General features: G+C 35.3%; 3 protein-coding genes across 4 annotated transcripts in view; all 3 read right to left on the bottom strand.

Annotated features, from left to right (window-relative positions):
- Positions 1-1,895: 1,895 nt before the first annotated feature.
- On the bottom strand, positions 1,896-3,143 carry LOC131801703 (ficolin-2-like). The gene is made up of 3 exons (XM_059120632.1): positions 2,851-3,143; positions 2,158-2,777; positions 1,896-2,097 (listed from the first exon to the last, which is right to left on the bottom strand). Exons 1-3 carry the CDS (start codon positions 2,929-2,931, stop codon positions 1,974-1,976), a joined length of 825 nt encoding a protein of 274 aa, XP_058976615.1. The 5' UTR covers positions 2,932-3,143; the 3' UTR covers positions 1,896-1,973.
- A 3,166-nt stretch (positions 3,144-6,309) lies between these two features.
- Positions 6,310-11,894, bottom strand: LOC101895480 (uncharacterized). Of its 2 annotated transcripts, none has more exons than XM_059120494.1 (4): positions 11,526-11,894; positions 6,931-7,172; positions 6,661-6,864; positions 6,310-6,597 (listed from the first exon to the last, which is right to left on the bottom strand). In XM_059120494.1, the coding sequence occupies exons 1-4, from the start codon at positions 11,817-11,819 to the stop codon at positions 6,393-6,395; spliced, it is 945 nt and encodes a 314-aa protein (XP_058976477.1). In that variant the 5' UTR covers positions 11,820-11,894; the 3' UTR covers positions 6,310-6,392. The 2 variants fall into 2 exon arrangements, with proteins under 2 accessions (XP_058976477.1, XP_005183055.2); XM_005182998.4 differs by having other exon boundaries at positions 6,311-6,597; positions 11,574-11,889.
- A 5,855-nt stretch (positions 11,895-17,749) lies between these two features.
- Positions 17,750-24,235, bottom strand: part of LOC131801635 (putative phosphatidate phosphatase) — a 147,582-nt gene continuing 141,096 nt past the window's right edge. The window contains exon 7 of the mRNA XM_059120492.1: positions 17,750-18,814. Within this exon, the coding sequence (XP_058976475.1) occupies positions 18,701-18,814 (114 nt within the window). The 3' untranslated portion in view covers positions 17,750-18,700. The remainder of the gene's footprint in view (positions 18,815-24,235) is intronic.

Here is a 24,235-nt window from a genome sequence, read left to right as displayed (position 1 = left end):
GAATATTTTCTAATTCGTTCCAAATGGTGGAGGGTAATCAAAGTTCGGCCCGGTCGAACTTACTGCTTTTTTACTTGTTTTTAGGATGAATTAGGTAGGGATTGCCAAGAATCAGCTTATTTGGGCTGATATTGGCCATTTGGTGCATAGTTAACCCGAAATCGGTTGATGATGTATATGGGAGCTATATTTAAATTTAAACCAATTCTTACAAATTTCAATAGGGTTCTTCCTTGGACCAAACAAAAAATTTCATCTCAATCGGATAATAAATGCGACCTGCATTTTGTTCACAAGTGATTCTATGGAATCCTCAAAAGTAACAATGGGTCTTTCTCGCTTCCTTCTCCATGTTACAATCAAATGCACAAATCCATTTTAGGGTGTATGGTAAAAAACAGGCAAAAATCAATGCCCAAGACAAAATTTGACAATTTATTTTAATTATTATTTGCGATTTATTTTTTAAAAACTAATAATTTATATAAAATCCCTGCTACTCTTAACTAATTTCCGGCAATAATGAGAAAAGACATTTTTCGGCTTATATCTGTAATAAACCCCTCGACCTTTCATGTTATGTTGATCTGTGTAGGTGTTTCCTTAACATGAGTAACATTGTACAGGAGTCAAGATAGATCTTTATAAGCCTTATGTCAGGTGTAATTTTCATTAAGACCCAACCTATTCAAACTCTTTGAAATATTTTCCTTCAAAATTTACACATTTTAGACCATAACTACTTCAATAAAATGCAACATTCCAGGCCCAGCGCCTCCGCCATGCTTTACGGCAATTTGGGAATATATATTGGTATATGTTATATCCTCCACCATAGTATGGAGGGTATATTAAGTTTGCCATTCCGTTTGTAACACCTTGAAATATACATTTTAGACCCACAAAGTATATATATAATCTTGATCAGCATAAAATTCTATGTCGATTACGATGTCCGGCCGTCTCTCCGTCGATGAAAATCACTCTAGCTTCCGAACGAAATGAAGTAGGTTAATAAAATGTTACTCAAATGTGTATTATGTCTGCAGGACTTTTGGTATTGAAAATGGGTCATGCAGGTCCACTTTTTGGTGTAGCCCCCATATAATGGTAACTCCCTTTTTTCGGTATTTTGGTGATTAAAGCGACACTATTCAGCGGAAATGTTTCAAATTTGGAATTTGAAGTTCGTAATGGGTACTACAGCCTATGACAGAAAGTTGTCTGTGCAGGTCCAAGTCTTCGTATATCCCCATATAACGGTACCTCCCGATATTCGGTATTTTGATGATTTTAGCGACATTATTCACCGGAATTGTTTCAAATTTGGAATTTGAAGTTCGTAACGGATGCTACAGCCTATGACGGAAAATTGTATGTGCAGGTCCACGTCTTCGTATAGCCACAATATAACGGTACTTCCCATTATTCGGAATTTTTATGGTTTTAACTACTTTATTCACCGACTTTTTTTATTCAAGTTTTGCATATGAATGTTGTAATGGCCTATGACAAAAGTTACCTATGCAGACTCACGTCGTCGTATAGACCCTTATATAACGGATACATTCCGTATTTTTAAGATTTTAACGGGTTTTATGTTTTTGAAAATTGCCAAAATCGTTCCAAACGGTGGAGGGTATTCAAAGATCGGCCCAGCCGAACTTACAGCTTTTTTACTTGTTTTACTTTTCAAGTTATTTCGGTATTAAATCAATGCTGGCGAATTCTCGCTGGACTAACTGTATGTGAGTTAAAGATCTCGATAAGTTCTTTAATCAAACCTGTCAGTTATATACTTTAATTGTTTTGAAAAGCTAAAAAATGGGCTACTTGTGCCAATTTCTACTTGCATCTTCCTCACCGAATTTCCGTTGATAAAACTTACATATTCGTTGATATTTATACGATGTATTTCAAACTGATTTGAATATTCATTAAAAATATAATACATCTTTCCAAATTCGACAACCCTAAGTGGGTCGTAAAATCATTTCAACAAATTTCATAGAATAATAATCCCCTTTTAATGGCTGCCAGACCACTCCTTTGCCATATTGCGTTGTGGTACCCTTTAGATAACGACCGTTAAGATTGCTGAAACATAAATTTTGAAAAATTAACAAATTTCCTCCTTACGTTTTTTAAAAGACATACCTTCTATGACATTTCTTATACCACCAAGCCCCAGTATATTCAACCGCACAACTATTACCCGACTCATCGTTATCTTGATCTTTTGTACTGAACTTCTGACCCAATGAATAGGACAAACCATCTGTGGCGGAGCCACTATATTTACCCAATTCTTTCAAGACATATTTCTCTGCTTCGTTGCCAATTATAAATTGGTCATACCTCGCAAAGCGACAATCGTTTTCCCAATCTTCGATGATAATGAGCAACTCATAGGGACGGGAATTGGTGAGTTTGTTCAATTTATCCAGGCCAATGAAAAATTCTCCAGAGCTGTTACCAAATCCCTGTTTATACTCTGCCCACGAGCGAAAGAAATCCTCCGAACCATCCATGCGCCGCTGTATGACAATATCACCCGACTTTTTGGTATTCTCTCGAATCGCTTTAACACTCGACTCCAGTTTTTGTATTTTCTCTAGAATTCCGCTAATTTGAGGATTTTCATTTAAACATTCCGTTAAATTCTTTTGAGTTTCCTCTAATCTTTTGTGGGTGTGCAGGAAACTTTGTTCCAGCTCATTTAGTTTTCCATGAATATCAAAGAGGATCAACGTTTCATTTTTTTGTGATTGTTCCAGCTAACATGTAAATGTCGGAAAAGCTTTAAAAGTGATTTATCGATTTAAGAAATAAAAACATTTTCATCTTTACCTCTTCCATTTGAATTCCATTCAAAATATTTAAAAATATTAAAGAAATTGCGATTACTTGTGTCTTTGTTGAGATTCCCATATTTGCGTCCGGTCCGTTTGGTTTACTTTCGTGCAATGTTTTAGAAAATGAAAGAGTATTAAGAGATTGCAGCTGGTTCTTTATTCTTGCTTCTCGACGACATGAAACAGTTCCCCGGTTTAACCCACCGGTTCGCTTATTTTCGTTACTCAAATGTGGAATAAAAATTGTTTTGCACAAGATAACGTTACGATAATTGTGTTTCTCAGCTTCCGATCCAAAGCCAGTATCAGCATGCTTAAGAATCTTTCGAAAGCAAGTTTAGAAAAAAATATACACGAAAACAATAAAGAAGAGCTTTAATTTTTGCCTTGTCGAACTCTTGAAACCCTACACCATGCAAAAACTTACTACAAGGTCAGTTTTCTAAAAGTGCCTAACCCTTCCAATCGGTTTAAAGGTGTGTTTAAGTTTTCGCAATAGCTGTAAAATTATAAAATTACTGACACCGAGCTTGATACTGTGATCAGCGCCTTAAAGACCCCGTAATTTCGAATGATGCCCTTCTATGAAGCTTATGTCAAAATGATGATCGATATTAAGGCAGAAACGTACTAAATACTTTAAATCTGGAGGTATGGGCCTCTAGTAGACATATTTCAATTCCTTAAATAATCACGGGGAAAATTCAGCCGATTCTAAAAGAGCTAAAAAAGAAGACACGTGTATCAGCGTTTTGAAATTTACATCACAGAATAACCAAGTGGGGGGGGGGGGGGGTATGTTCACTCCTCTTCCACACTTTTGGAAATTTTAAGATAAAGATTCCTCGGAATATGTGAATTTTATGTATGGGATAGAAAAACTGCAACAAAGACAAACACCATATTGTTCCCTTTTTTTAATTTTATAAAATGAGAGCAAAAAAGATCGGAAATAGCACCAAATTTTAGAATAAGATTAGTTTTGTTCGAATTGGTTACCTTCGCCACGAATTATGGCCTTCAAACGGCCAATGAAACAGTCACACGCTGCCCGAATGTTGCTCTGCGGTATTTTGGCCCATTCTCGGCGAAGCGCTTGCTTCGCTTGGCCGAAAGTGGTGAACTGCCGAGTTTGGTTTTCTCCGATGAGAAAACTTTCGTTGTCTGACAGTTTGTAAACAAACAAAATGATCGTGTTTATTTGCCAAAGAGGTCAGCTGAAAATGTGCACCTTTGGTTGGCCATCAGAACTCAAGAGCCGGCCATAGTGATGGTGTGGGCCGCCATAACAGCCGATGGTCGCTCTCCGCTCGTATTAATCGACCGTGGCATCAGAATAAATGCCGAATATCATGGCGGAAATATTCTGGAGGGTGTATTAAAGCCTTGGGCAAGCATTTTGACCATAGACCTCGGACATTCCAACAGGACTCAGCACCATCGCACTCAGCACGCGCCACCCAAGAATGGTTACAAAATGAGGTTCCTCGCTTCATTTCCAGCGCACAATGGCCACCAAAATCTCCAAATACTAATCCGTTGGACTATTGTGTCTGGAGTATTTTGGAAAGTAAGGTTGGCACTAAAAAATATCAAAGTGTCGATCACGGGGAATGTGCCAAAATGCCACAGAGCAACATTCGGGCAGCGTATGACGGTTTCATTGGCCGTTTGATCGCCATCATTTGTGCCAATGGTGACCAATTCGAACAAATGTAAACTTATTCTAAAATTTGATGCTATTTCCGACATTTTTTGCTTTCATTCAATAAAATTAAAAAAGGGTTACAATTATGGCTTTGGTTTTGTTGCAGTTTTTCTATCTCACCCTGTTGATATATTCCTGATGTTTAGGTAAGGTTTAGACGTTTGGCGTCTTTTAGAAGCTATAGCAGAATTTTATGACAAATAGTTTTGTAAAATATCGATCTCGTTAAAAGTGTGATTTTAACCACATTTTAAACCAGCAAATAAAGTCTTAAAGTCGGGCGGGGCCGACTTTATGATACCCTACACCACTTTGCTAATTTAGTAGAGCTCCGCATAACAATTAAAAGTTTTTATGGGAGAATTCAATCATACACAGACTAAATATGCCGAAGCATTTGTATCTTTTAAATTCGGATTTGTATTGCCCATTTGATATATAGGAGCTATATCCAAATCTGAACCGATCTTGATAAAATTTGGCAACGATATTTCTGAGCTGTATTTCATATATTTCCCTGAATATCGCTGTTACGAAGTGCATATTACAGCTATGGGTAACAAATATAACAAATCGGATGAACAGTATATATGGGAGCTATAGCTATATCTAAACCGATCTTCACCAAATTTGATATACTAGCTTCTAGACTCAATTCAGTCGTAAGCTCCAAATGCCCATTTGGACAAATATTAGACGTTTGGTAAATCGGACGAAGTTATATATGGGAGCTATATCCAAATCTCAACCGATCTCGATAAAATTTGGCAAATGTATTTCTGAGCTGTATTTGATATATTTCCCCAAATATTGTTGTTACAGAGTGTATATTACGGCTGCGGAGGACAAAAATAACAAATCGGATGAACAATATATATGGGAGCTATATCTATATCTGAACCGATTTCGATCAAATTTGGCATTATTATTTTCAGGCCTAATTTGGTTGTATGAGCAAAATTCCATACTATTCGGACTGATATTACACGTTTAGTGCACAATAAAAAGCAAATCGGACTAAGGTATATATGTGGTATATATATCTAAATTTTGACCGATTATCTCCAATTTCAATAGAGTTCGTCCTTGAGCCAAACAAATGATTTGTGCAAAATTTCATCTGGATAGGGCAATAAATGCGAACTGTACTTTGTTTGCAAAAATACATGGACAGACAGACAGACAGACGGACATGCATAAATCGACTCAGAATGTGATTCTATGCAGATCATCAAAAGGAACTATGGGTCTATCTCGTTTCCTTTTGCCTGTTACAAAAAAATGCTCAAAGACATAATACCCTGACAACCTTGTGGTGTAGGGAATAAAAAGGACCAAAAAACGCTTTGTTGACGCTGTCGAGGATTAAAATACCAAATATTCCTCGTATTTTTCTCTGCAATATTGCCGAAGACAATATATACCTAAAATTCACGGATTCCGAGTCTTAATTCGACAAGTGTTGAAGGGGGTGAATTTGAATTACCCTATTTAGGCTACTTTGCGATGTAAACTTTTAAAACGCCAACATACGTGTCTTCTTTTTTAGCTTTTTTTATAATCTGCTGGATTTTCCTCGTAATTACTGTTTTTGTTGCACAGTGTAATTCTTTGTTATCCTTTTTACCTTATCTTTTTCAATTTTTGTTTAAATCCGAGGTGGAATACTGTGGTCCCTTTAAACAAATTTTCTTAAAAAAAATCAACTATAATATAGAATAATATATATAATTTTTTAATTGTAAAATAAAATTTGATTTTTTTATAAATATAAATACAGTTAATTGTTTCTATTAAATAAAAAAATGTTCTGTTTAAGAAACGCCTAATTATGTTGCCTTTTTTGCTATCCAACGAACCTTGCAAACACTCTCGAAACCAAGTTTATGGTGTAAAGCCTTGGATCCCTCATTTTCATCCGCAACAATTGTGATTAAATCCAAATTATGAATAGCCAAGAGACGTTTTAGTTCCAGTTTCAACATCATTCGTCCATAACCATGACCCCGTTCGGCTTCCATGGTATAAAGGAATCTACAATGAATATAATGCCACATTTCAACAAAATAAATTGAATGTTTACGAATGTTTTCTTACCCTGGATTGAGAAATTCATTTGTAGATATCCACGAAATGGGCTGTTCCATGCCACGGCGAAAGAGACCAATGCCACCATTGAATTCAATACATCTACGAATCAATTCCAAAGAATTTGCATGTCTCATAAACCAATGGGTATTTATCAATTCCGCGTGTTTTTCTGGGTCCAATGGGGCCACATAGAGTTCATCGGGTAGTTTTCTATAAAAAGCAGATATTATGAATATTTAAAATTTACATAAAAATCAAATCTAAAAAAATGCTCACTCATCTATTTCAAGTTTGGCAATTTTATCCTTGGTTATTAACATGGCATGCTCATGGCTGGGAAACATCCACTCGCCGGGTGGAATCTTTTGGCAGGCAACATTTTTCACCATCTCATAGAGATTTTCATCGCACATTAGCAACAAATTATAATTTTTCCAATTGATACGATTTGTTGACTCCAGACATTCTTTTAGTTCCGTTTGAGATTCTTGCAGGGTGAAACAAATTAGAAAGTAATCCTATAAATTGACGCAAATAATAATGGAAAATAAGTTATTGTCTTAAGAAAGGAATTGCAAATTGTAAACTACGTAATATGAGAAAGCGTATGTAAAATTTCTAAAATTCCACAATTTTGCCTTCATTAAATGTTCTGATAAAATCGATGATTTTTACTCCGATACTCCTAAGGAATATATTCTGTGAACATTTCAGAATAGTCGCTCTAAAATCGGAAAAAAATAAATTTCCCAAAATAACACTAAGCAATACAAAATAAAAAAAACAGTAGGGAATGGTCAAAAGTCGGGCGGGTCGACTATATGATGCCCTACACCACTATGCGTATTTAGTAGAAGTAGATCATACCAACTATGAATCGCATTTGAATGCATTACAGTAGTCGTGGCTTTAGAGTAGTCACAATTTAGGAACTATATCCAACTCTGATCCAATTTTCAGCAAATTTGACGGATGCCTTTGTACCTCTAGTATCAAATAACATTGATGTATGGTGCATGATATAACTTCCTTAAGGATTATCGATAAAAATATTTATTGGAGCAATAGATATACAGGACCCAGTTTCATCAAATGGTAAAATTCGGTTGAATATGAAATAAGTAAAAAGCAGCTAAGTTCAGCCGGGCCGCTTTTAATACCCTCCACCATTTTGAAGGAATTTGAAAATTTTGAAAAAAAAATCCAAAAACTACGACTAAAATGAAACCCGTTATATGGGGACTATATAAAGACGTGGGCTATAGTGCCCATTACGAACATCAAATAGGAAATTTGAAAATACGGAGAACCGGGAGGTATCGACCACTAAGATCTTTCAAAAAGAAATTTGCTTTCAATTTCATAGGCTGTAGTACTCTTTACGAACTTCAAATACGAAATTCGAAAAAATTCCCGTAAATAATGTAGCTAAAATCATGAAAATACCCAATATCGGGAGGTAGCGTTATATGGGGGCTATACGAAGATTTGAACCTGCATACGACATTTTTTGCCATAGTTTGTAGTACCCATTAGGATCTTCCAGTACGAAATTTGAAACTATTCCGGGAGGTACCGTTATATGGTGGCTATACGAAGACTTAGACCTACATACAAAAATATTTGCTGTATACCCATTACGAACTTCAAATACGAAATTTTAAATAATTCCGGTAAATAATGTCACTAAAATCATGAAAATACCGAATTACGAAAAGCACCGTTATATAGTGGCTATACGAAAACGTGGACCGACATGGCCCATTTACGAACTTAACCTGTCAACTGGTAAACTATGCATGCATGCATTTATCCTTCTATCTGAATTCGTTGGAAATATAGCGTGATTACAACAGACAGACGGCCAGGCAGACTGACGCACATCGCTAGATCGTCTTCGAATTTTACGCCGATTCAGAATGCATATAATTGTAGGGTCTATTATAAATATTTCGAGGAGTTACAAACAGAATGGCAAAATTAATATACCCTCCATAGAATGGTGGAGGGTATAAAAATCTATTCAATTTGCGCTGATGTTAAATATGTGGTGGACGATAATGGTAAAATCAAATTAAGATGTATATCGAAGGTACATAAAAATCTGAACCGATCTCGATAAAATTTCGCAGAGGTATGTTTGATCTTTACCTGATGTCCGGTATCAAGTATAATTGTTATGGAGTGCATACCACGCATTTGGGGGACTTCAACGCCAAATCAGATGAAACATATATATGGAAGCTATAGCTATATCTGAACCGATTTTCATCAAAAATTGCAGAACTTTCTTCTGGGCTGGATTCCGTCAGAAGTGTAAAAATTCACTCCATATGAGCTGATGTTAGCCATTTGGAGCACAATAAATCTGAAATCGGATGGGAGATATATATGGGGGCTATATCTGAACTGATCTTCACATAATTTTAAGCACTTATATCTGAGCTGAGCTATATGGTACCAAAGATCATTATGGTAGAGTGCATATTACACATATGAGGGACTTAAACCCCCAAATCGAATGAAATATATATATGGGAGCTATAGCTATATCTGAACCGATTTTCACCAAAAATTGAAAAACTTGCTTCTGGCCTGAATTCCATCGGAAGTTCAGTCCATTTGGGCTGAAACTAGCCATTTGGTGCACAATAAAGCTAAAATCCGATGAGACATATATATGGAAGCTAAATCCAAATCTCAACTGATCTTCACAAAATGTCAAGCACTTATTTCTGAGCTGTATCCGATATCTGGTACCAAAGATCATTGTTGTGGAGTGCATATTCACCAAATCGGGTGAATAATATATATGGGAGCTATAGGTATATTTGAACCGATTTTCACCAAATTTGAAGTACTTATTTCTAGAATGAATTCAGTCGGAATTACCAAAATGCTGGTCATTTGGACTGGTATTGGTAATTTGCTGCACAATAATCCTGATATTATTAACTTAAAACCCCAAACAGGATGAAACATCTATATGAAGCTATAGCTATATCTGAACCGATTCTCTTCAATTTCAATAGGGTTCGTCCTTGAGCTAAAAAAAAATATTGTTTGGAAATTTTCTTCTGAATCGGATAATAAATGCGACCTGCATTTTGTTCACAAAGATGGACTCACATGCATAAATCGACTTAGAAAGTTACTCTACAGGGATTCTCAAAAGTAACTGTGGGTCTATCTCGCTTCCTCCTCCATGTTAAAAACAAATGCACAAAGACATAATACCCTTACCACTATGTGATGTAGGGTATAAATACTGGACAAATCCAGTAGATTATGAAATTAGAGCTGAAAATAGAAGAAATGTGTAACGGCTTTTAGGAAGTTTATAACGTAAGGTAACCTAAATAGAGGCGAAAAGTTGCCCCTCTTGCACATTATTTCAATATTTTCCTATTCGGCAATATTGCTGGTAAAAATATGAGAATTATCTTAGTAGAAAATGTTAACCCTCTAGTGAGTCAGCAAATAATTATTGTTGGTCCTTTCTTTTTAAACTCGCTCATAGCAAGTCTAAACTTCTTGATATTTTTGCCAGTGTTAGGCCAGGTGTTAAACTTAATAATAATAACCGCCCACTCAATCAAGTACATCCCCCAAAGGGTCAAAATTTTTAATAATTGCAACTCTTATCAAATATGAAATAAAATTACGATTTTCTTCGAAGTTTACATTTTCCAATATATCTGTCAATATAAGATTTGGTTAAAATATGGAATATATTGAACCACTCCTTCTTTTACCTCTCCCACAAAGGATCAACATTTTGGCTATTTATAACACTTGCAACATGCAAAACAAGTCAGCGATACTCTTTAAACTAATTATATCTCAATGTTTGACTAAGCTCGAGAGCTGATGTGAATATGGAATTTTTTGATCCTCTCCTACTCTCTTACAAATAAGTCATACAATTCTTTTACATTAGTTCTAGTGTGAATATGGAATTCATCGGCCCATTCATTGAAGTATCTCCAAAGAATAAAATAATATTTAATATTTCTATAAGCCATAGAGGTAATGTAAATATGGAATATGTCGGTCCACACTATGATCACCAATAAAATAGAGGAAGTTATCGTTATAGTCTAGACAGACAGACAGACGTGCCTGTAAAATAGAGAAGGAAATACCCATAGTCCCTTTCCATGATCTGCGTAGAATCACATTCTGAGTCGATTTATGCATGCCCGTACGTCTGTTCTTGTAATTTTGTGAACATAATGCAGATCGAATTTATAATCCGATTGAGATAAAATTTTTCGAAACAATATTTGTTTGGCCCAAGGACGAACCCTACTATTTTGGTGATAATCGGTCAAAGTTTAGATATAGCCCCCATATATATCTTCTTCCGATTTTCTTTTTGTTGTGTACCGAATGTGTAATATTAGTCCAAATAGGAAATTTGCCACATGCGACCAAATTGAGCCTAGAAATAAGTATGTCACGTTTGGTGAAAATCGGTTCAGATATAGCTAAAACTCCATTATAAGTCCGTTACACCCGTAATATACTCTCAATTTGGTTCCTGCTATCAGATACAGCATGTAAATACCTCTGCTAAATGTTATAGATATCGGCTCATATTTAGATATAGCTCTCAGTTCACTATTTAAACTTCTCAATTGTAGCACAAAAATTTCGATACAGGTTCAAATTATGACATTTGTGGGTTCTTTAAAATACATTCTGCAAACGAATTGGCATTTTTGTCAGCTAGCTATCATGACATGTCTTATTAAAATTTGGGACGACCCGGGCATATTTCTCCAATTTTATCTTTCCTAATGAATTAGGGTAACAAAAGTTCGACTCAACCGAGTTGAATGTTTTTGTTATTAAGTTTGCAAATTTACCTTTATGTCTGAAAACCTATGTGCACATGTATGCTTTTCGATACTTACCCGATAACTATTGATTGTAATCAATGTACAATTATTCGGATCTCCGCTACGATGTGTATAGAATCGAACATTCCAACGATCCGATTTCAGATCATGCCGATTGTTGTTTATGTTGTCATAATGATAAAGATAACTGCGAATGAAATTGTGCTGCTGGGTACGGCGCGGTAAGAGGGGCTTGAGCACAGCCAACATAGCCTCCAATTGGGGTTTGGTACATTCCACTAAAACGTCAGTGTCACACATCTTGACCAGCACAATTGGGGGTGAACAATTTAAATATGAAACAAAATTAAGAAGGAAAAAAGAAACTGGCAACCTTTCTATTTGATGTCTGCCAAGAGACTACATGACGTTCTGTCTAGAGTTCTTCAACAGCTACAAACTAATGTAGAATATTATTGCCTAATTATCTACCTGAAATCTTCTAATCAGTCATTCATAGAGGAGAGGTAATAAAATGTGTGTAAACAAATGTGTGGGTGTGTGCGAAAAGTTGATAATGCAAAACTGCTTTCTCAGTCTGACTGACACCGGGGTAGTTTGCAGACAATAAACCGATTTTAAATTGCATTTACCTGCACTTTGTTCGAATATTCATATTTACAATATTTATTTCAAAAACTGCCCTTAAAATGATTTAGTATCTAAAAATACAAAGGAAAATTACAGAAGGAACAGAAGTTGTGGAAAATTCCAACAGGGGATTAAAAATCAATCATTTCTTTTCGAGCAAAAAGAACCATACCAAAGGCTGACATAAACCGGGGAAGTTTATTGTGGCATCTATTTTATGGAAATGCTAACATGATATTCGACATCACGTTGTGACATTGTGTATTTGTCTTGGGGTAATATGATTAATCACAATATGACACTTTTGTCACCCTCCACGTTAGAAAGGGGTGGTATACTAAGTTTGTCATTCCGTTTGTAACACCCGATATATAGAGACCACACAGAGTAGGTGAGATAAAAAAAACTGCAACAAAGCCATAATTTTTACATTTTTTTACATTTTATTGAATGAAAGCAAAAAATGTCGGAAATGGCATCAAATTTTAGAATCAGTTTAGATTTGTTCGAATTGGTCAGCTTTGGCACGAATTAAGGCCTTCAAACGGCCCATGAAATCGTTACACGCTGCCCGAATGTTGCTCTGCGGTATTTTGGCCCATTCCCGACGAAGCGCTTGCTTGAGGTGATCGACACTTTGGTATTTTTTAGTGCCAACCTTGCTTTCCAAAATAATCCAGACGTAATAGTCCAACGGATTGGTATCCGGAGATTTTGGTGGCCATTGTGCGCTGAAAATGAAGCGAGGAACCTCATTTTGTAACCATTCTTGGGTGGCGCGTGCTGAGTGCGATGGTGCTGAGTCGTGTTGGAATGTCAAAGGTCTGTCGCCAAAATGTTTGCGTGCCCTCCAGAATATTTTCGCGATAATATTTGGCATTTATTCTGACGCTACGGTCGATTAATACGAGCGGAGAGCGACCATCATCTGCTATGGCGGTCCACACCATCACCATGGCCGGCGTTTGAGTTCTGGTGGTCAACCGAAGGTGCACATTTTCAGCTGACCTCTTTTGCAAGTCAACATGGTAATTTTGTTTGTTTACACACTGCTGGACAACGAATATTTTCTCATCGGAGAGTTCTCAAATTCGGCAGTTCATCACTTTCGGCCAAGCGAAGCAGCTCCTTAGCTCTTTTGAGTCTATTTTCTTTACGTTGCTGTGTAAGTTCTTGCACGGTCCATTTTTTTCGGCAACTGCGACGCGGGTTTCGATAAAGTCTCTTCCTTAATTTTCGAACCATTTCTGCTGATGTTGCTGTGTTCTTCCGTCCCCTTCCTTGACGTCGGGCTACGCTACCAGTATCAGGGTAACGAGCAATGGTACGAGACACAAAAGATTTATTCACATTTAAATGCTGGAGTGCCCTAACGATAGCCACCTGTGGTTTTCCAGCCAAATATAAAGAAATCACACTATCACGCTTGAATTCCATTACGAATAACTTTTTCTCGGGAAAATTATCACCAAAATGCTTTTGTACGCTTGTAAACAATACAATGAGCTGTCACTGGAATAATTTTAACAGCTGTCGGACGAGTGGCTTAGAAATGACAGCACCCTGTAGTTGTACTCAGTTGTTCACAAAAACGGCCTAAGGACAAACTCTATTTAAATGGATTTAGTTTTGGTGATTATAATTGGATGAGTTCAAATCGGTTCAGATTTATATATGCGTCTCATTTATAAATTCCTTTAAGCCGTAGCAAAATCAGGTGTGAAGTAATAAATTTATAAATATTTATTCTGACAGTATTAGAATATGTTTCAATGATCAATAATCGGATGATGATTATTTATCTTTCTATATGGTAAAGTACTTCATTTGAAAACGTTGGCATTTTGAGCGGAAGGTACATGAAGTTGCGGACCGATATTGCCCATCTCTGAACTCGATCTAAGTTTGGATCATATCGGATACTCCCTTCGAGAGTTTTCAACCGTTACCATCAAGACAAACGGACGCCACTAGACCGGCTCTAAATATCCAGAAATGGATTTCGTCCTGAATGGATTTAACATACTTTTGAGTGCGGGTGTGGCGTTGGAAAAAATCTAACAATTAACAAGTAAAAAAGCAGTAAGTTCGACCGGGCCGAACTTTGAATACCCTCCACCATTCGGAACGAATTAGAAAATTTTCAAAAAATAAAATCCATTAAAAATTCTGTTAAAATCTTTAAAATATCTAATATCGGAAGGTGCCGATATATGGCGGAATATAAGATATTGTGCACCTATATAGATAATTACCTTTCAGGGGTTAAAGTGATCACAAAGAACTCCTAATGTGGATTTTTAGATAATACCATAGGAAAATAAGGCTAAAATCATGAAAATACCGAATAGCCGGGGTACCGTTATATGGGGGATAAACGATATCGTTTACCTATATATGTCAGGGGGTAAACTGCTCACAAAGAACCTCTTGTGTACAATTTCAGACAATTCCGTTGAAAAATGTAACTAAAATCATCAAAATACCGAATATCGGGGGTACCGTTATATGGGGGCTATACGATATCGTGGACCTATATAGATAATTCTCTTCCGAGGTATAAAGTACCCACAAGGTACTCCTTGTGTGGATTTGAAAAAAATAGGTAGGTAGGTAAAATCATCAAAATACCGAATATTGCGGGGTACCGTTATATGGGGGCTATACGATATCGTGGACCTATATAGATAATTCTCTTCCGAGGTATAAAGTACCTACAAGGAACTCCTTGTGTGGATTATCAGACAATTCCGTTGAAAAATGTGGTTAAAATCATCAAAATACCGAATATCAGAGAGTACCGTTATATGGGGACTATACGATATCGTGGACCGATATAACCCATCTTCGAACTTGACCTGCCTGCAGACAAAAGAGGGATCTGTGCAAATTAGCTTCCTATCTTAATTCGTTTAGACTGTAGCGTGATTACAACAGAAGGGGAGACGGACGGACATGTCTTAAGCATTTTACGCTGATCAAGAATATATATACTTTGTTGGGTCTAAAAAGTTATTTCGATGAGTTACAAACGGAATGACGAACTTAATATACCCTCCATACTATGTATGGTGGAGGATATAAAAATAAATATTCAGCGACATACAATTATAAAATCTTCACAGAGTGAATATGAATTATATCGTTTAACTCTTAAAAGAAATTTTGGGATGTGCCAATTTTAAAAGAAATCGGATGCTCATTTCTTTTTTTTATTGATCTTCAAGTCTCTTCAAAATTTTGACCCGTTATGGGGGACGTACCAGAAGGAGTATATCCCATCTTCAAACCAAATCTTTTGCAAAAAAAAGTTTGGGATGTGTAAAATTTGAAGTCAAGCGGATATTTATTTCATATTTTATCAAAGTGGGGGAGGTATTTGATGGAGTGGGCACCTGACCCAACACTAATAAAAATATTAGGATGTGCAAAGTTTGAATTTGGGCCATTCTTTCTTGTTCTATACGGCAAATTATTTTCTGCGAAAACTTTGACCTTTTTTTGTTGGAGGTATCAAAAGAAGTGGTCCAATATTGTCCATCTTTGAACTCAATCTAAGTTTTGATAATATTACAATGCAAGCCAGATAGACAGACAGACAGACGATAGGACGGATACCCAACATCGACTTCAAATTTGTCTAAAGAGACTTCAACGAAACTCTTTTTGACCGTATCAAATGATATACCCAAAAATTAATATTTCGCAAGGGCTCTAGAAGCCCCACACTGTGTACGCTTACGCATTATACCACTCTTTACCGTAGCAAATCTTTGGCCTTCCGTATAAAAAGGGGAAAATGTTATATTCCAAAAACTTTCATCAATTGTGAAATCAATGTTGAATTTTCTTCAAACTTTATAAATTTTTGAACTGTGCAATACAAAAAATAATGCACCAAAATTCTAAATCTTACCCAAATGCAATAAATTCAAAAATATTAAAACACATTTAAAGGTTAAACCCTTATTTCATGTGGAACTATGTAAAATTCTACAAAACATCATTTCAAAGAAAAAAATATCCTTCACCAAATTTCACAACAAGTCACTAAAGAAAGAAAATCTCTGTTTTCAATATGAATTAAAAAACTAGAAAGAAAGAAAAACGTCGAAAAATTAATTTTCAAATTTCGTATTCAAAGTTTGTGAGGTCTTTGACAAGCCCCCCTATTACACTACATCCCTTTACTAGGTATTTTGATTATTTTAGCGACATTATTCACCCAAATTGTTTCAAATTTCACTTTAAGAGTGATGTAGAAAAAAGGGCCCATTCCCGGACACAGAAGACTAATCGCTTGAAAAATGTGTCTTAAGTCATAAGAATAGTGAATATCGGGATGTACTGTTACATTGGGGCTATAGGAAAACATGACAATAAACTGGCACAAAAGGTAGAACCTATTACAAACACTAAGGTACTTTTAAGTGGAAGTTATACGACCATAGACTGTAGTATCCATTATAAACTTCAAATACCAAATTTGAAAAAATTCCGGTGAATAATGTCACTAAAATCATCAAAATACCGAATATCGGGAGGTATCGATCGGGACAGACAATTTTCTGTCATAGGCTTCAATACCAAATTTGAAACAATTCCGATAAATAATGTCGTTAAAATCATCAAAATACCGAATATCGGAAGGTACGGTTATATGGGGGCTATACGAAGACTTGGTCCTGCACAGACAATTTTCAACTCCAAATAACAAACTTGAAACATTTTCGGTAAATAATGTTGTTGGGAGGTACCGTTATATGGGGCTTATACGAAAACGTGGGTCTGTGTACGCAATTTTTTGTCATAGGCTGTAGTACCCATTACGAATTCTAAATACGACGTTTGAAACAAAATACCGAATATCGGTAGTTACAAACGGAATGACGAACTTATATATACACTCCGTACTATGTATGTTGGAGGGTATAAAAACAAATGAGGTTAGCCGACAGATATATATCCTCAGCCGATTTAGGTTTATTATACATACATTCTGACTTGCGCTATAATCATTCGAAATACTAACCCCTTTATGGCCCACAGGAGTAAGTTAACAATGTTGGGTTCCCTTGGTATATGGTCAGAGTATATAAACTCTTTAAAAAAAGTTTAGCCTAAGAACTATTATAAAAAAGGAATACTATCAAATCCACATGGTTTCTTCCACATCCCAGACTGACTATTGGACAGCGAAATTATAAGAAACAAAATTATGCGAATTCGGAGTAAGTGCCAAAAGCTTTGAATTCAATGAGAAATATTTCTGACTTTGACGTCGTGCTTCTTACACAATGACTTGTAGGATAATTTTATATGAATTTCAAATGAAGCTCGACATAAGCTCTGTGAGTTTTTAATATTTATGAATTCCTGTCTTTAAGGTAAGATATAGGTAATGATGGATTCTGGGAGCCATAGTAGAATTGTATGAATTTTTAACCAAAAGACCGAAAATTATAATAATGTTGAATAGGGGGGAATTCGCTACCTCTAGACTTAGCTCCACTTTTATAACCCACTGGGGTTTTCCTTGAATTATGAAAAAAATTAATTTTGTCGCATAGTGTAATTGTACATTAAAACAAAATTCGGTATTGAGTGTTGTTTATAACTTTATTCTTATAATATTTTTAGGAATTATGTTTTTTTATTGTAATTACTGTTTAATTTTATTTCTTTTTCTTTTTGTTTTGCAATTTTCCAAAATATTGTACATAACTACATGATTTGTTTTCAACAATTTTACTTAGAATCATTATTCTATTTCAACAATACTACTATGTTTGCGGGTGTTTGGATGTGATTTAAAAATCCCTTTTTGAAAACAAAGGAAGACACTTGAGGTGCTAATTATTTTGCTAAGCTTTCGGACTGACATTAGATGTGCTAAAACAGCTATTTAGAATATTGTTTAATTTTATAAGAATATTTAAATGTATTTTGTTTTGTTATTAATTTAAATTAAATTCCATTTAGTTTTGTCTTATTACTAGAGATAAAACAAAAAAATATATGAATAATATATCTATAATTGTAGACCTGCTGGTGTATTTACATTTTTTTTGTCAATATTTGAAAGCTTGGCTTGTTTTAACTATAAATATTGCTGAATTTTCGTGTTGCTCTTGCTGTTGTTTAAGTGTAAATAAATTCTTTGAAAAATGGTCTTATTTAACAAAAGGAAAATTCTGTTATGGTTTTTAAATAGATTTTCTTTACATTCATTACTTTTTAGGTTATGTTTGTTAAGAAATATAATTGCGAGTGTTTGTTTGTCTTGTGACTTAAATTACAAAAAATATATATATTTATATAGAATCATTTTTGTTAAAAAATTATTACTTAATTGATTTATAATAAGCTATCATTTAGTTTTTTTTTTTTTAAATAAATACTATGAACTTCCAACTTCCTCTTAGATTTGTTGTAGAATGTTAGCCTGGCTCCATAAATGGTTGTCTAATTATCTTCTCGTTTTGTTGACTTTTTTCTGTTTCTTATAAGCGTTTTAGTAATGTGCATCTTGTATTCCAATTCTGCTGCCCCTAATTGCCATTGGAACTTAACGTTGTTTGTGGTGTCACATCACGGGTACAGGTTGGCAAGACATAAGATTTCGACGTCGATTTGTTGGGAAATAAATCCGAAACGTAGTTGGTCTAGAGGGGAAGTAAAGCAAAAGTAAGATAAGTAAAATTAAAACAGATGTTTAGTTTATAGCTTTACATAAAATTCTAGCAATATTTTACAAATAGGAAAACATTATTACATGTGCCTTAAAGTATGCTTTGAATTTTTAACCTTAACCTTAATTTCAATTCTAATTGGACTGGGGTTGAATTATTGGCATTGCCGTTTAAAAGAAAGAAAACTATTCAAGGATTCTTGTCTCGACTAAGAAAAAAAACCAAGTTTGGTAGTTTTGCGTGTAGGGTTGCCAAGCCTAATTAAATTTACTGGAATTGCAAAGGCGATTTATAGAATTGGAAAAAAAATCCATAATTTCAGGAAACAAAAACCAGACATTTTTAACATGTAGTACCTAATGATGGGGCATAGATATCCATTGCAGTTTAATTAGAAGCTTAAAATATAATTTTATAAATACTATACCACCACACACATAATGTCATTTACACACTGATTCGAAGTCCCATGTGTTACTGTTGTGTTGACGAGATTGTCAAGGAACAATTTTGACCGAAAAATTTGGGACGTAATCCTCAAAAAGAAAACAAGGCTTAAGTTGAGTTTAGGAGCTATGCTTGGATTGACCTGTAATTTTTATCACAGGTAGGTATTTTGAACCTGATTAAGGCAAATCAATTTTTTTGTAGGGGAAAGACACGGTTATAGTTTTTTCGACATAATCTTCGGAACTACAAGAGATGTCAGCACATTGGCATCATTTTGAAAAGAGTGTAGGCTATAAGAGTGTAGGTATCACTCCATTTTTATAACCTCCACCTTGAAAAGGAGGGTATATTAACTTTGTCATTCCGTTTGTAGCATCCCTAAATATTCATAAAGTATACACATTCATAATAAGTGTAAATTTCTAAGTCGATTTAACTATGTCCGTCCGTCTGTCTGACTGTCTGTATGTAAAAATCACGGTACAGCCCACATTAATTGACGTAGAGAAAAATTTTGCAGAACAATTTGTATTGTGTCTAGGGGTATGAAAAATGGGACTGTGATCATCATGCTTTGTAGGAAAATGTTGCGTCTTTAACCCTAAAATGGCGTTAAGATAAGGTTAAGGCTTTTCAAGTGTTCTGGGACCTCTAGTAGAATTTTATGACAAATACTTTGACTTGACCCGATCCCGTTTTTTACTCTACAATAATACAGGGTGGGATGAAAAAACTGCAACCAACTTCACACTTGTCCGACAACTGTTAAAAATAATTCCAGTGGCAGCTCATTATATTGTTTACAAGTGTACAAAAGCATTTTGGTGAACCCCCATCGTAGTGGCCGAAAAATGGCTCGTGAGCTGAACAAATTGCAATATTCCATTCAGAAATATTGAAAAATAAGTTCGGGGTAAAGCCATTGAAATTCCAAAAAGTACAAGAACTTACACCGGAACAGAAAGAAAATAGACTCAAAAGAGCTAAAGAGTTGCTTCGCTTGGCCGAAAGCGGTGAACTGGCGAATTTGCTTTTCTCCGATGAGAAAACATTCGTTGTCCAGCAATGTGTAAGCAAACAAAATTATCCTGATTACTTGCCAAAGAGGTCAGCTGAAAGTGTGCAACTTCGGTTGGCAACGAGAACTCAAGCGCCGGCCATGTAGATGGTGTGGGCCGCCATAACAGCCGATGGTCGCAGTCGCCCGCATTTTACAATTATAGACCGATCGAAATGTAATTTTGCGTAGGGTTAGGGTTTAGGTCAGAACAAAATTTTGGATGGTAATCGCATAATATTTGGCGAGTGAAAGGGATCACAAATTTTGTGAGAACAAGTAAAAAACAAAAGGTTCGACGGGACTTTCAATACCCTTTATCATTAGGAAAAAACATTTTTAGTAAATGTATCTAGTAGATTCAACCATTTTCCACTTTAAACTACACCGCAGGATGCACCGTTATATGGGGGCTATAGGAAAGCATGGGTCAATATAAACAATGTTATGCCACAAGAGGTACACCCGATCACAAAATCTAAATATAAAATTAAAAAAAAAAAACAAGTTAAAAAGTATCAGATGGTTATGCCGACATTTGCGTACCCTAAGCTAATATTCGTTGACCTATTAAAAATGTTGATTATCTATGGGGGATTAATCCGGACGAGTGGGGCAATATTGTTCACTTCGTACCTGACCCAAGTCCAATATAAATATTATAACGTGCCAGGACTATATCAAATCGATTTGGACTATAGAAAATGTCGGAATTTGCGAGAAGTACCTGATGTGGTGGAACGAAAGAATTTGAAGAGAATCGGATGCTCATTTCGTATTTTATAAGTGTTATAATTATTCAACATTTTGATTCAAGGTACCAGAAAGACTGGACCGGATTTGCTGTCTTGATTCGCAAGTAACGAGAGATTAAGGTATTGAAAATTGTGACCCTGTTGGGGTGAGGTACCAGTGTCGATGTCTATCATCTTCAAATCAGCTCTAGAATTGGAAAGAATATTGGAATGTGTGAAATTTGAAGAGAATCGGATGCTCATTTCGCTTTTTATGAGAGTTATAATTATTCAAAATTTTGATTCGAGGTACCAGAAGGCGTTGTCCGATATATTCCATCCTCATCCCAGGTCTTGTGGTAATAAAAATATCGGAGAACATGAATTTTAAAGAGAATAGGATTCTTATTTTGCATTTTATGAGACGAACAATTATTCAACAATTTGATCAATTTAGGTCATGTATCTGAAGAAGTGGTCCGACATATTTTATCTTCACACTAGATATTGTGTTGATAGAAATATTATGATTTGCATAATTTGAGAAAAATTTGATACTTTTTCCCATTTTATGAGCGCCATAGTTATTCTAAATTTGGTCCCGGGTATATGGGCCGATATACCCCATCTTCAAATCAGATCATGTGTTAGTAAAAATATTATGATGTGCCGATTTAGAAAGGAATCAGATGCTCTTTTTTTATTTTATGAGTGTTTTGGTTATTCAAAATGTTGACCACTTTGTGGGGAGGTTTCCTGAAAGAGTTGTCCGTTCTATCCATTATTAATATCAGATCTTGTGCCATTCGAAATATTGAGATGTGCCTAGTTTGAAGACAATCGAATTCTTATTTCTCCTCTTATAAGAGTTACAATTATTCAAATTTTGACCATTTGTGAAGGTCAAGTACCTCCATTGAGGTCCATTTCATCACCTTACCTAGCCCTGATACAAAATATTAAAATATCTGCAAAGTTTGAACAAAATCGAATTATTCTTTTTATTTCTTTGAGTTAAATTGTTTTTTGGAAATTTTGATCTTTTGTAAGGGAAGAACCAGATATTGGCCATCTCCGATCTTGATCTAAGTTTGATAATAATATTACGATGCACAGATATGTGACCAAATCGAATACCCCCTTTGAGAGTTATCGTGCGCACCAGGCTAGATCAACTCCAAATATCCTGAAACGGATTTGCTGCAAAGAGATATAGGGTCTGAAACGATGAGGCGCATTTTGGTCGTATCAAATTATATATACCTTCAGTAGCCATATGGCTAAGGCTATAAAGATCCCATTGGGTATCCCAAAGATATCCGAGACATTGACGAAGACGTTAAAATGCAAAGATTCTAATTAATCTTAGTCCGAACATTTCAAAAAAGTTGGAAGAGGTGAAAAGTATTCCGTTTATTTATACTACTTTGCTATGGCGGGTTTCAAATCGCCGATATGTTTGTCATTTATTTTTAGTTCTCCTTTCATAATCAGCAGGATTTTTATAACCTTCAGAATATAATGGAGGGTATATTAAATTTGTCATTCCGTTTGCAACACCTCGAAATTTTGGTTGGAGACCCCAGCATAAACTTTTAAGTCGATTTAGCTAGGTCCGTATGTCTGTCTGTCTGTGGAAAACACGATAGACTCCACATTATTTAGCACAAAGATTTTTATTATATGCAGGATGATCGGTATTGAAAGTGGGCTATATTGGAACACATTTAGACATAACCGCCTCCAGATTTTCGGTTCTCTCTCTCTCTCTCTGCAAAAAATTTTCGCTACAGGCCTAATTGGTATAACCCTCATATAACGATATTTCGCGATTTTCCCACTAAATTAGATGTTAATATGGGTTTCATTATTTGGATCAGCTGAAACTTGAAATTTGGGGTTCTGTTAATTCCTTGCGGTGTTCGATTCTGATCCACTAATTTGCATAGCCCTCCACATAAAGGTACCTCCCAATTTTCGGTATTTTGAAAGTTATTACCACAATTTCCAACCAAATTAGAATATGATATGGGTTTCTTTATTTGGGTCATTTTTATAACCTCCACCATTCCATTAAGGGTATATAAGCTTTGTCATTTCGTTTGTAACTCCTCGAAATATTCATGATAGACCCTACCAAATATACATATTCTGGATGAGTGTTAAATTCTAAGGCGATTTAGCGATATCCGTCCTTCTGTCTGTTTGTCTGTTGTAATCACGCTATCTTTCGAACGTGTATTTTGCCAGTAGGCAGGTTAAGATTGTAAAAGGGTCGGTCCACGTTTTCGTATAGCTCCCATATAGTGGTACCTCCCGACATTAAGTATTTTAATGATTTTAGCGATATTATTTACCCGATTTTTTTCAAATTTCGTATTCGAAGTTTGTAATGGGTACTACAGCCTATGCCTAAAACTTGGAGTTTTTAATGATATTGGAATTTTTAATGATTTTAGCGACATTGTTTACCAGATTTCTTTAACATTTTATATTCGAAATTTGTAATGGGTACTAGAGCCTGTGCAAAAGCGTATGCATGTCTACGTCTTCGTATAGCATCCATATAACGGTAGCTCCTTTTATTCGGTATTTTGATGATTTTAGCGACATTTTTTTGAAGATCTTAATGGATACTACAGCCTATGACAAAAAATTACATATGCAGGTATTCGTATAGCCCCCGTATAAATGTTATCATTTAAACGATATCTTTCGGAATTTGTTAAAAATTTTCAAGTTTCTTCCAAATGATGGAGGGTATCAAAAGTTCGGCCAGGTGGACTTAGCTGCATTTTACCTGTTTTATTTTAATTTTATATTTAAAGTGAATAATTCTACTCTTTTCACTATTTCATTTTACTTTGATAAACATAGTGGTGGAGGATATAAAAAGTTCGGACCTTAAATCCCTTTTTACTTGTTTTGTAGAAGGGCTTTTGACAAAGGTCTTCTAGACATTGATTTGGGTCAGAAAAATGGTGGCCCCGTCCACAACATTAATGATTTTTCTAATTATGTGCTATACATTTGCTCTAGCATGTAGTAGTCTGTGAGCTGTCTCTTGATTATGTTAGCGGCAATAAGAAATCATATTCATTTACAATAAATTCATTTGGAGCTTTTGTTGTTTTGCGTTTTTGTTGTTGTTGT

This window comes from Musca domestica, unplaced genomic scaffold (assembly GCF_030504385.1).
Source record: "Musca domestica strain aabys unplaced genomic scaffold, Musca_domestica.polishedcontigs.V.1.1 17, whole genome shotgun sequence".
NCBI classification, from domain to species: Eukaryota; Metazoa; Arthropoda; class Insecta; order Diptera; family Muscidae; genus Musca; species Musca domestica.
The sequence above is the reverse complement of the archived record's forward strand: the minus strand, read 5'-3'. Positions and strand labels throughout refer to the sequence as shown.